The 13646-nt window shown below is 48.2% G+C and overlaps 2 protein-coding genes across 2 annotated transcripts; one reads left to right on the top strand and one right to left on the bottom strand.

The window, feature by feature from the left end:
- The first annotated feature begins 455 nt into the window (after positions 1-455).
- On the top strand, positions 456-3474 carry LOC130115621 (dual specificity protein phosphatase 14). The gene is made up of 2 exons (XM_056283356.1): positions 456-929; positions 2302-3474. Exons 1-2 carry the CDS (start codon positions 622-624, stop codon positions 2510-2512), a joined length of 519 nt encoding a protein of 172 aa, XP_056139331.1. The 5' UTR covers positions 456-621; the 3' UTR covers positions 2513-3474.
- A 303-nt stretch (positions 3475-3777) lies between these two features.
- polr2d (RNA polymerase II subunit D) lies at positions 3778-9505 on the bottom strand. The gene is made up of 4 exons (XM_056283357.1): positions 9257-9505; positions 8161-8341; positions 5105-5200; positions 3778-4683 (listed from the first exon to the last, which is right to left on the bottom strand). The coding sequence occupies exons 1-4, from the start codon at positions 9333-9335 to the stop codon at positions 4605-4607; spliced, it is 435 nt and encodes a 144-aa protein (XP_056139332.1). The 5' UTR covers positions 9336-9505; the 3' UTR covers positions 3778-4604.
- Between the last annotated feature and the right edge of the window lie 4141 nt (positions 9506-13646).

The raw sequence follows: 13646 nt of genomic DNA, 5'->3' as shown, positions 1-13646 counted from the left end.
TTGGCGAGGCCATCCAGGGGGGCTGTATCATAAAAGCCACTTTATTTTGTCATTGTAGAGGTTACTGAGAATGTGTTGTCTGCATGTAAGCCATGCTGTTGTATGGGAGCAGTGGGCAGCTGCAGCGCTCGGGGACCAACTCCAGTTCTCCTTTCCACTGCCTTGCTCAGGGGCACAGACAGGAGTATCAACCCTAACATGCATGTCTTTTTGCTGGTGGGAGGAAACCGGAGCACCCGGAGGAAACCCACGCAGACACGGGGAGAACATGCACGGGGAGAACATGCAAACTCCACACAGAAGGGACCTGGGACGGCCTGGGGTTCGAACCCAGGACCTCCTTGCTGTGAGGACCAGTGCTAACCACTGGACCACCGCGCCGGCATGGAAGATCAGTGCAGGTAACTGGATAAAGCCTGGCATCCCCCACATCTGAAACATGGGCTGGAGTACAAAGAACTGTTCCGGGTTTGACTCAGTGCACTGGGGTGAACAGAATCCATCTAACTCACACTCCAGCCCAGTAGGTGGCGGTAATGCTCCACGAAGCGCAATGTCAACTATAGTAAAGCTGAACAGGCGGAGGAAGAGTGAAGCGGACTCCTCAGGGTGGGGGACGACATGTCGGTCTCTCAGGTGGCTCCTGGTCTGTTCCTCAGCGGTCTGGACGCCGCTCTGAACCGCAGCCTGGTCGCCAGCCGGGACGTCACCCTGATCGTTAACGCCAGCGGGCTGGAGGTGGCTTACCCGCACCCGGACTCCGTCAAGGTCCTGCAGGTCCCCGTCCAGGACCAGCCGCACGCCCCCATAGACCGGTATTTCGACTCGGTGGCCAAGCGGATCTCCGAGAACCGAACCGGGAGCAGCCTGGTCCACTGCGTGGCCGGCAGGAGTCGCTCTCCGGCCCTGGTCTTGGCTTATCTCATGAAGTACGACATGACACCTGTTTCACGTGGATCAGTCAAGCTATCGATTAGTTTATCAGTCAGTCAGTTAAATCAGTTAATTAGTCAATCAGTTAATTAATTAATCAGTAAAGCCCCTTGAGGCAAACGTGTAATTTGATACTGGGCTACACAAATATAATTCACTTGACTTGACTTAATCTATCAGCCATTCAATCAGCTACTTCCAATCAGTTAATCGATCAGATCAGATATTCAGTCACTCAATCTTAAATCATTCAGTCAGTCAGTAAATCTGTCTCCAATCAACTGATCTCAGTATAGCAGTTAATCTATCGGTCAGTTAATGAATCAATCAGTTAATGAATCAGTCAAGCAGTCATTTAATTAATAACTTCTGTAAGAAAGGGAATTTGTGGCAGTCGGGATTACAAGCAGAGACAGACGGTCCACATTAAGACCAGTCCACATCCACATACTGTAAACGTTCACAGTATCAGAGACAGGAAGCAGCGTCACTTCTGCTAACAACGCCCTAAATCTGCACATGCGCAGAGAGGAAGGTCAGCAGCCAGTAGAACCGAGTCGACTGCAGAGCTGATGTGAGCCACGGCTATAAAACGGCTCTTCTATATTTATATATATTGATATGTATTTATATATATTTATATTTATTCATATGTATTTTTTATATTTATATGTATTTATATATACTTACATATATTTATATATATTGGTATGTATTTATATATATTTATATGTATTGATATATCTATGTGTATATATACTTACATATATTTACATGTATTTATATTGATATTTACATGTATTTATATTGATATTTACATGTATTTATATATATTTACATGTATTTATATGTATTGATATACATTGATATGTATTTACATGTATTTATATATTGATATGTATTGATATATATTTACATGTATTTATATATATTGATATGTATTTATATGTGTTTATATATACGTGTTTATATATATATTTATATGTGTTTATATATATCTATATGTATTTATATGACTCTGTAAGATGCTGACAGTGATATCTCAGCAGGCCAGTCAAACTGAATTACAGGTATGAGGAGCTCCATGAATCACACCACCAAACACTGACTGATAAGCCTTCATTAAGGTTTCTAATGGTCATCAAGAGGAGACTCATCTGTCCCTAGCTAAAGCTTTATGTCTGCAGGACATACTTCCTGCGTTGACTTAACTGTATAAAATTGAATGAGCAGTTTTCAGTGGTTCATAAGTCCACGGCTCTTCCTGCTCTTACAAGCTGAGAGTTTCCTTATGAGACTCACAGCTGTTGGTCTGGTCTGAAGGCTGATGAGGAAGACCTCATCCGCTCCTCTTCTCTCTGGTTGCAGATGTGAAGGTGTCAGCCTCCGTCAGGCCCACGAGTTGGTGATGGAGAAGCGGTCCTTCATCAGGCCCAACGCCGGTTTCTGGAGACAGCTGATGGCCTATGAGAGGAGCCTGTTTGGGAGAAACTCTATGCGGATGACCAACACCTGCTGCGGTCTCCTACTGGAGGCAGTGGACGCTGATGACACGCCGGCCTACTGCGTCAACATTTGACCCTGTTGGACCAAAACCAGAGGCTGAGTTTCTGCTGGGACCGGACCAGTCCCACCAGTCCGTGCTGGAGATGGGAACTGTGTCCAATAGTGAATGTGACGTCAGTGAAGAAACGAGTCGTATGACCCGGCCAGAGACTGCAGCATGGCTGCCGTCACATTTATGACTCCTTTAAAATTCTGCTGCATCACATTTTGGGTCAGGGTCCAGCACTGTGATGGGAACGTCCACATTCTCTAAACCCGTCTCAATAAGAGAAACCACAGGAGATCTCAGACCAAGATAGTCGTGATGAATGTCTGGGATCCAGCTCTGAAAGGCGAGGCTTCCCTCCTCTCCAGAGCTGCTGACGGTCGGCTAACACCAGGACAGGGACCAGCCGAGCAGCCCGGCGGACTGGGAACCAGCCTCTGGGTCAGAGGGTTAAAGTCTGCAGGTTCTGTTCATTTTTTGTCTTTTTCTTAACACGAGAAACTGATCTTAACTGTAGCTGTGCCTGAATACTCCATTCTATGGCCACAGTACATATTATGTTGTACTTGTACCCATTCTTAGCATACTATATCAACATCTGAAGTGTGGAAGAATACAGTGTACTAAAAACTGATGTGTATGTACCATTTTCATCAGAACATCTAATATGAGTCAACAGGACACTATTCTGGAACAAAATGTCCTCTTTGGATGGTTACCATGGAGATATAGGTTGTTACCATGGAGATATATTGTCACGGAGATAAAGGTTGTTACCATGGAGATATAGGTTGTGTGAACCGTAGTCACTTGCCAGTGACTTTCTTTCTCTGGTTGAGGATAGTATAGTAGATTTTACTAATCATGTGGTCTTGTAAGTACGCTGTATATTGTATTAGTATGAAGTACATGGAGTATTCGGACACAGCCTGTCATTTCTCGGGAAATAAAAACTACTACTTTCGGCTGCTCCCGTTAGGGGGCGCCACAGCGGATCATCCGTTTCCATCTCTTCCTGTCCTCTGCGTCTTCCTCTGTCACACCAGCCACCTGCATGTCCTCCCTCACCACCTCCATAAACCTCCTCTTTGGCCTTCCTCTTCTCCTCTTCCCTGGCAGCTCCATATTCAGCATCCTTCTCCCAATATACCCAGCATCTCTCCTCCACACATGTCCACACCATCTCCATCTTGCCTCTCTTGCTTTGTCTCCAAACCGTCCAACCTGAGCTGTCCCTCTAATCGATTTCTCAGGAAATAAAACCAAGCGGTCCTTAAAAAAGCACACTGGGGTTTATTGGAAACAAAGGAATGTGGCATGGTTGTAAAACGGCGACTTCATGAAAACCTGAATTTAGGTTCAGAATAAATCATCATATCACACAGCTCTACAGGAGTGTCTCTTGTCTCTACAAAGAGACACGTGGCAGTCAGAACAATTCAAAGTTACCAGTCCCCCCCCCTTTTACTCCCCAGTTGTATCCGGCCAATTACCCCACTCTTCTGAGCCGTCCCGGTCGCTGCTCCACCCACTCTGCTGATTCAGGAGGGCTGCAGACTACCACATGTCTCCTCCCATACATGTGGAGTCACCAGCCGCTTCTTTTCACCTGACAGTGAGGAGTTTCACCAGGGGGACGTAGCACGGGGGAGGATCACGCTATTCCCCCCAGTTCCCCCACCCCCCCGAGCAGGCGCCCCAACCGACCAGAGAAGGCACTAGTGCAGCGACCAGGACACATACCCACATCCGGCTTCCCACCCGCAGACACGGCCAATTGTGTCTGTAGGGACGCCCAACCAAGCCGGAGGTAACACAGGGATTTGAACTGGCGATCCCCGTGTTGGTTGGCACCAGAATAGACCGCCACGCTACCCGGACGCCCCCTTAGTTCCCAGTTTTCTTGAATGAGTGATGATAACGCCACATGAATCTTAAAGTGAAACCCAAACAGGCCGGCGGTCCCGTTGTGTCAGAGCCAACCAGAAACAGACGAGCGATGGGGTGCAGGAAACACTGATTCAAATGTTCTGTTGTTCCCTGCCGGGTTCTGAGTCCTTTATAAAAAAAAGTGGTGGTTGTGATCCGGTGGAGCCGGCAGGTCCAGACCGGTCCTCCTTCAGTACTGGAAGCTTCTCTTGGTCTGGATGTCGTCCAGAATCTGCTGGAGCTCTTCATCCTCAAAGCGTCCCTCCAGACTGTACAGAACCAATACAGAACCAATACAGAATCAATACACAGCACAAACCGAACCGGTTCAGGGGGGTTTATATTCTATATGTTATACCTCGTGTAGCAGTGGATAGATTATCAGAATATGAAGCACCAGCAGCCACGTTTCCTTCAAAGCTTCTTAAAGTTCGTTATGACGTCTCATGAGAATGGACGGAAACGGCAAAACTCAATAAAACTTCTTCAATATCACCAAAACCTTTATGACCGCTTGAGGGGGTTTTTGCTTCGGTCCATAAAGTTTTTTATTTGTTTTTATTTTCCCCCCTTTTCTCCCCAGTTGTACTTGGCCAATTACTGGTCAGACAGGGACTGCTGGTCAGACTGGGACTTGACTGGGCTCCTAAGGTGTTTATAGTGGTGTGGCTGGTGAAGGACTGGACTAACCTGGGAATGAGGGCTTTGGCCTCCTCTGCCGCCTCAGGACACAGGTTGGCCAGACTGGCCAGTTCAAACTTATGGAGCTTCTTCTGCAGGAGCAGACTGGACGAGACAACATGGCCGACAAAACATTAAAGGCAGATTTTCAGTAGGTGGGAGGACATGAAGGGACGAATCGACTTATGTCCCTGTAGTTTGGTATTCATACGGAGCGCCAACATGTTCGTTAAAACTGATTCCTGCCTGACAGTTTAAGGACCAGACTGTGTTTCTGCATCCTCCAGCCCACTTACTCCCAACGGACTACACTTTGTCTTGATGCTGCTCAACAATCCAGGTAAGGAAACCACAGAAAGGTGAATCAGTTCCTCTGGACACAACGTTCACTGACAGATACGTTTCACCATCATCTAAGGGACCTCTTCAGTCTCACCTGACTGCAGGTGTCCCCACCCTTATACACAATACAGTGGCATAACGACCAGTTTCATATGCAAATTACTGTGACCATTAACTAGCGTTTCAATGGTCATGTGTACTGTTCACAGAGGGTTGTGGAATGTTTGCAGTCACAGCATTGTAAGATGGTGACAGATCAGATCCCCCGGCACAAACAGAGCAATGTAGTGTAGCTGTGAAGTGTCGGGAGGATTGTCATGACTTGTACATCGAGGAAACCAAACAGACGCTGGACAAGAGGATGGCACAACACAGGAGAGCTAACACATCAGACCAGGACTCCAGTCTACACCATCTACAGGCCAGGAGTCCACAGTCTACACCATCTACAGGCCAGGACTCCACAGTCTACACCATCTACAGACCAGGACTCCACAGTCTACACCATCTACAGGCCAGGACTCCACAGTCTACGCCATCTACAGGCCGAGAGTCCACAATCTACACCATCTACAGGCCAGTGGCCACTCTTTCAAGGATGAGGATGTGCACATCCTTGATAGGAGGAACGCTGGTTTGAACGGGGAGTCAAAGAGGCCATCTGTGTGAAGAGGGAACGACCATCCCTGAACTGGCGGGGGGGGGGGGCTAAGACTACATCTGTCACCATCTTACAATGCTGTGATTGCAACTATTCCCCAACTCTCTGTGAATAGTACACATTGCCATTGTCTACTACTACTACTTTCGGTTGCTCCCATTAGGGGGCGCCACAGCGGATCATCCGTTTCCATCTCTTCCTGTCCTCTGCATCTTCCTCTGTCACACCAGCCACCTGCATGTCCTCCCTCACCACATCCATAAACCTCCTCTTTGGCCTTCCTCTTCTCCTCTTCCCTGGCAGCTCCATATTCAGCATCCTTCTCCCAGTATACCCAGCATCTCTCCTCCACACATGTCCAAACCATCTCAATCTTGCCTCTCTTGCTTTGTCTCCAAACCGTCCAACCTGAGCTGTCCCTCTAATATACTCCTTCCTAATCCTGTCCTTCTTCATCACTCCCAGTGAAAATCTTAACATCTTCACCTCTGCCACCTCCAGCTCCTCCTCCTGTCTTTTCATCAGTGCCACTGTCTCCAGACCTTCCCTTTAACTCTTGCTGGTACCCTTCTGTCACACATCACTCCTGACACTCTTCTCCACCCACTCCACCCTGCCTGCACTCTCTTCTTCACTTCTGCACTCCCCGTTACTTTGGACACTTGACCCCAAGTATTTAAACTCATACGCCTTCGCCACCTCTACTCCTTGCATCCTCACCACTCCACTGTCCTCCCTCTCGTTCACACACAGGTATTCCTACACATAGCCATTGTAACTCGTCAATGGTTGCGGTAATTTGCATATGAAACTGGTGGTTGGTTTGGGTCGCCATGCCACTGTATTGTTTATAAGGGTGGGGACACCTGCAGTCAGGTGAGACTGAAGAGGTCAGTTAGATGTTTCGACTTAGATGACGATGAAACATTTTTCTCAATAAATACTGTGTCCAGATGAACTGATTCAACTTTCTTAGGCCTCTACTTTACTGACTGCTGAGTGGTTTCCACAGCATGCCGTAGATCTTTAAATGCGTTTCCTTCCTCTCAGACAGCCACTGGTTTCAGTTCATTTCAGTTTGGTATAAAAGTCAACTTGCAGAGACTCGAAACTTGCCTGAGATAAATCATCCATCTCAGTCAACATTTAATCAACTTTATATATATATATATATATATATATATATATTTATTATTGTTGTGGGATAGTGTATTTGAAAAGGTGGGCTGGTTTGAAAGGTGTCCGGGGCTTTAAATCCCAACAGTCCCACAGTGGTCATGTAACTTGGACAAAAACAAAGTTGACCAAGTGTTCACTGTGACGGATGATCAGTGTCAAACGAGCCTCAGGTTTCTGCAAGTTTCTTTTTATACTGAACTGAAATGAATGGAGGTGGCGCAGTGGGTAGCGCGGTCGCCTCACAGCAAGAAGGTCTTGGGTTCGAGCCCCGGGGTAGTCCAACCTTGGGGGTTGTCCTCCTCTGTGTTGGAGTTTGCATGTTCTCCCCGTGTCTGCGTGGGTTTCCTCCGGGGCTCCGGTTCCCTCCCACAGTTGTCTCCAGTCCCACAATTGTCCCTAGGTATGAATGTGTGTGTGTGTGAGTGAGTGTCGGCCTTGTGTGGTGGACTGGTGGCCTGTCCAGGGTGTCTCCCTGTCTGCCGCCCAATGAGTGCTGGGATAGGCTCCAGCATCCCCGCGACCCTGAGAGCAGGGTGAGCGGGTGGGGTAATGGATGGATGACGTGAGTGGAAACCAGTGGCTGTCTGCAAGGAAGGAAACATCCACGGCACCACGGCTCGCTGTGGGAGCCAGTGGGCAGCAAGGGGAAACATGTGTGAGTTGTGCTCGTGACTGGGCTAAAATGTGCAGCAACACTGAGAAAGTTCTTTATGTGGATCCAGTTTTCCTCTCAGCACACACTTCCTTATTTTACTGTAAAATAACCCGCCACTTGAGATGGTTCGGGATAACTTCCTTTTTGGAACTTAATTATGAGACCGTACTGATGAAGTGAAGGCATTTAAATCGGGTTGAGGGGATGTGGGTGCTGTTGAGCTCAGACCTGCGGACGCTGGCGATGGTCTCTCGGTTCTTGAAGCGGCTGAAGCGGGCGGTGTAGTTCAGCGTCTTCATGAAGACCTCGGAGAGCTCCTGCTCGTCCTCGGCGCTCTCGTTCTGCTGCTTCCGGTGCTCCAGCAGCATGTGGACCTCCGAGTTCAGCAGCGTCTCCGCGTTCTCAAACTCTACGGGTCAAAGGTCAGAGGGTTCAATCCACCTCCGTTCTCTCATCCTGCCTCTCTGCAGCGCGGCTACTTGACACTACACCTGCTGCTGAGAGGTTCGCAGTATTGTTGGCTCTTCATCATTTCAGGGGGATTCTTCAGTTAAGGGAGTTTTCATTTGTTAGAGTTACGCTGTGCTGGCTATGACTCAGTCATGACACTAACACAGGGAACGTGCAGATAGAATAAAGTAAAGTAAGACAGGGAACGTGCAGATAGAATAAAGTAAAGACAGGGAACGTGCAGATAGACTAAAGTAAAGACAGGGAACGTGCAGATAGAACAAAGTAAAGACAGGGAACGTGCAGATAGAATAAAGTAAAGTAAGACAGGGAACGTGCAGATAGAACAAAGTAAAGACAGGGAACGTGCAGATAGACTAAAGTAAAGACAGGGAACGTGCAGATAGAACAAAGTAAAGACAGGGAACGTGCAGATAGACTAAAGTAAAGTAAGACAGGGAACGTGCAGATAGAACAAAGTAAAGACAGGGAACGTGCAGATAGAATAAAGTAAAGTAAGACAGGGAACGTGCAGATAGAATAAAGTAAAGTAAAGACAGGGAACGTGCAGATAGACTAAAGTAAAGTAAGACTGGGAACGTGCAGATAGAATAAAGTAAAGTAACACAGGGAACGTGCAGATAGAATAAAGTAAAGTAAGACAGGGAACGTGCAGATAGTAAAGACAGGGAACGTGCAGATAGTAAAGACGGGGAACGTGCAGATAGTAAAGACAGGGAACGTGCAGATAGTAAAGAGAGGGAACATGCAGATAGTAAAGACAGGGAACGTGCAGATAGTAAAGACAGGGAACGTGCAGATAGTAAAGACAGGGAACGTGCAGATAGTAAAGACAGGGAACGTGCAGGCAGACCTTTGGGGAAGAGAAGCTGCGACGCGTCTTCCTCGACGTCTCCGACCTGCGGCGGAACCGCAGCGCCTCCGGACGCCATTCAGCCGAACTGTACCCGAACACGAACTTTATGTGGCCGAAACGCAGAAACAAGGAGCAGCAGAATCAGAACCGGATTTCTAAAGTCACACCATGAACAAGGACACGAGTAGAAACAACGAGCATCCGCGACGACTGACGCGTTCTGCGCGCGGCCCACACAAACTAAAAGTCCCCATATCCGGGATAGCAAAGGTTTGCTTCCGGCCAGACAAAGATAGCCTTCAAAAGAAAAGCGTATCTCTAAACAGCAGCGCCCTCCAATGGGCACTGAATATAATATTTAGGCAACAAACAGGTTTAAAAAAGAAAAGAAAGAAAGTCAAGTTATTTGTGTAGCCCAACATCACCAATTACAGCTTTGTCTGGAGGGGCTTTACAGCAACACAACATCCTGCCCTTGTACAGGGCTGGCCAGTCCAACCCAGAAAGGGCCAGTGTGGGAGAAGGTTTTTGTTCCAATGACACACCTGTGTCTCCTAATCAAGTTCCTCAGCAAAGACTCTGCTGGTGGATCAGTGGGATCAGGTGTGTACAACAAAACCTGCACCCACACTGGCCCTTTCTGGATAAGCCTGGCCAGCCCTGCCCTGGACCCACGCATCGGATAAGGAACAACTCCATAAAGAAAAAGAAGAAAAACTGAGATGGGACGTGGAGCTCACTGGATAGAATGTCAGGCAGGCAAAATACACCAACATGCTGCCCACGAAGCGAACGCAAGATGGAACCTTTCTGAAGTTACTGAACACACTTTGTTTCATACCCAATCTCAGTCCTGACACATTCATCTCGTCTCGTCTCATCCCATCTCATCTCATCTCGTCTCATTCCATCTCATCTCATCTCATATCGTCTCGTCCCGTCTCTTCTCGTCCCGTCTCGTCTCGTCCCGTCTCTTCTTGTCTCGTCTCATCTCGTCTCGTCTCGTCTCGTCTTCGTCTCATCTTCAGCCGCTTCTCCGGGGTTGCGGTGGCAGCAAGCTAAGTAGGTTACCCCAGAAGTCCCTCTCCCCAGCAACGCCCTCCAGCTCCTCCTGGGGGATCCCAAGGTGTTCCCAGGCCAGACTGGACATGTAGTCCCTCCAGCGAGTTCTGGGTCTGGGTCGTGATGGACTGCGCCACACTATTCTGCTAATCACAGCTTAACACACACACACACGCATTGACCTCCCCTGGTGGGCTTCTATAACCTGGTCTGGTACGTCGGCCCTTTGCCTCCCAGCCACACTGCTGCAAAAACCTTTGTTTGGTTCTTTCCTGCATATGGAGGGATGGATCAGCATACTTCCACCTCTGCTGTGTTTGGTTCTTCCCTTTATATGGAGGGATGGATCAGCATACTTCCACCACTGCTGTGTTTGGTTCTTCCCTTTATATGGAGGGATGGATACAGCATACTTCCACCACTGCTGTGTTTGGTTCTGTCCTGCATAGGGAGGGAGGGATACAGCATACTTCCACCACTGCTGTGTTTGGTTCTGTCCTGCATATGGAGGGATGGATACAGCATACTTCCACCTCTGCTGTGTTTGGTTCTTTCCTGCATATGGAGGGCTGGATACAGCATACTTCCACCTCTGCTGTGTTGGTTCTTTCCTGCATATGGAGGGATGGATACAGCATACATCCACCACTGCTGTGTTTGGTTCTGTCCTGCATAGGGAGGGATGGATACAGCATACTTCCACCACTGCTGTGTTTGGTTCTTTCCTGCATAGGGAGGGATGGATACAGCATACTTCCACCACTGCTGTGTTTGGTTCTTTCCTGCATAGGGAGGGATGGATACAGCATACTTCCACCTCTGCTGTGTTGGTTCTTTCCTGCATATGGAGGGATGGATACAGCATACTTCCACCTCTGCTGTGTTGGTTCTTTCCTGCATAGGGAGGGATGGATACAGCATACTTCCACCTCTGCTGTGTTGGTTCTTTCCTGCATAGGGAGGGATGGATACAGCATACTTCCACCACTGCTGTGTTTGGTTCTGTCCTGCATATGGAGGGATGGATACAGCATACTTCCACCACTGCTGTGTTTGGTTCTTTCCTTTATATGGAGGGCTGGATACAGCATACTTCCACCACTGCTGTGTTAGGTTCTGTCCTGCATATGGAGGGATGGATACAGCATACTTCCACCTCTGCTCTGTTTGGTTCTTTCCTGCATAGGGAGGGATGGATACAGCATACTTCCACCACTGCTGTGTTAGGTTCTGTCCTGCATATGGAGGGATGGATACAGCATACTTCCACCACTGCTGTGTTAGGTTCTGTCCTGCATAGGGAGGGCTGGATACAGCATACTTCCACCACTGCTGTGTTAGGTTCTGTCCTGCATAGGGAGGGATGGATACAGCATACTTCCACCACTGCTCTGGAAAGAAAGAATACGATGAAGAACCGTGGTCGACTTTCACGTGACTGTACAAAAAGATGTGTTGTAATGTGTTTTCTCGCCTCGGTTTAATTAAGGAAGTCATAGGACCCCCGGGACCCCCCCCCAAAAAAAAGATCCAACTTCCGTGTGACGAAAGCGTTGCCTCTGACTGGTCAATCCTAACCCAACCTTAATCAATCAGAGGCAGGGTTTGCTGGCTGACGTAAAACGCATCACTACCGGTGCTCCAGCGCGGGAACGTCGCCCCAGACACCAGACTTAAAACGCCGGTATGCTTGTTTGCAGTCACGTGATTCTGATGACGCGCGAGATTCAGATGGAGGGCAGGAAGTGAAAGCAGAACGGACGAGATGGAGCTAGTCTAACCCGGACTGTGCTAGTCTAGACGATATTCTGAGAGAAAGGTGTAAACAGAAAGTAAGACATGTTGGACATGGTCCTTATGTTGGACATGATCTTATGTCGGACATGTTGGACATGGTCCTTATGTTGGACATGTTGGACATGATCTTATGCTGGACATGTTGGACATGATCTTATTGTGGACATGTTGGACATGATCTTATGTTATGAAGACTGATTTTTTGACGAAGTGGTCACTGCACACGCGCGTTATCCGTTTCCGGTCCTCCCGACCACAGGCGGCGGTTCCAAGCCCCTTTTTCCGGCGTTTTCGGTCAATTTCTTGCATTTTCCCGCTCATGAACAACAACAACAAACCCTCCCATGTCCCATGTCGCCTCCCGGGCTCCGTAAACAACTTCTGGTACTCAGTAACAACTCCTTGTGGTTTCTCAGTTAATGGCGCCAAACATAGGCGTTTCGAAAGTTTATGACAGCGCTTCCTATGTAGAAAATCACTTCCTGCCCTCCACCTGTAGGTCGTGACGTCATATGCAACAACTGGGAAGTAGAGAGCGTTACCTGGCGGTGGTAAGGACTTGGATGTCACGGATGTTCATTTATAAGTGGAAGTCCCGCACTCCAGCTTTACATGAAGGTTTTGTTTTTTTGTTTGGTTCTCAGAAGCTTCACTGGTCCATGAAGATTTAATAACCACATGAATCTGGGGCACCCCAGTGGCTCACCTGGTGGAGAAGGTACCACGTAAGGCTGAGTACTTACTGTAGCAGCCTAGGTCCCAACCCAGCCTGGGCCCACTTCCGGTCACTGTCAAATAAAGCGGAAAATGCCATACACAAAAAAATATTTAAAAAAAGGAACCACGTGAAGCTGAAATGCATAATATTGTAACGTGCATGGATAAGAAGACACGCTGGCCGCTGGCTCGCGGGTCTGAGCCTTTAGTCTAGCAGTTAGCGATGTCTCCTGCGGTGCGGGCGATACGGGTTCGCTTCCCGGCCGCGGCAGTTCCTGTGGTTGCGTTGTCCCCCGAGTTCGCTACAATATCAAAACAATGGCGGTCGTGGCGCCTGATACTAAGTTTCGAGAACTGTAATATAAATTGAAGGCCACTACCAACAGCGCCACCCATCAAACTCAAATGGACTTCTGTAGCGCTGCACTGAAGTACATCTGAAGAACCAGGGCCCAGGCATTTTGGGCCGCTGCTTTTGGGCGTTTCTGGGGTCATCACTAGTAGATGGCTACGCTAGAAAGGATTTAAGTCCTCAGATCCTTACCCTAACCTTATCCATCTCTTTAACCTCCCGTTAGTGGCCTGGACTTCTGTCCAACCCATTCCTGGGCCCACAGAGGCCTGGAGGGAAAACGAAATCATAAGAGCGAGAGCCATCATGACAAGACGTCTGCTTCATTGCCACTATCGCCTCTTATTGGTGACATTTAATTACTGCTGCATTTCCTCGATTATGGCTGTCCTTTGAATATTTCAACAGGCCTACTGCTCTGTGGCCATAACGCTTGGAGCTCCTGCCAAAATAATCACA

This window comes from Lampris incognitus, chromosome 7 (assembly GCF_029633865.1).
Source record: "Lampris incognitus isolate fLamInc1 chromosome 7, fLamInc1.hap2, whole genome shotgun sequence".
NCBI classification, from domain to species: Eukaryota; Metazoa; Chordata; class Actinopteri; order Lampriformes; family Lampridae; genus Lampris; species Lampris incognitus.
The sequence above is the reverse complement of the archived record's forward strand: the minus strand, read 5'-3'. Positions and strand labels throughout refer to the sequence as shown.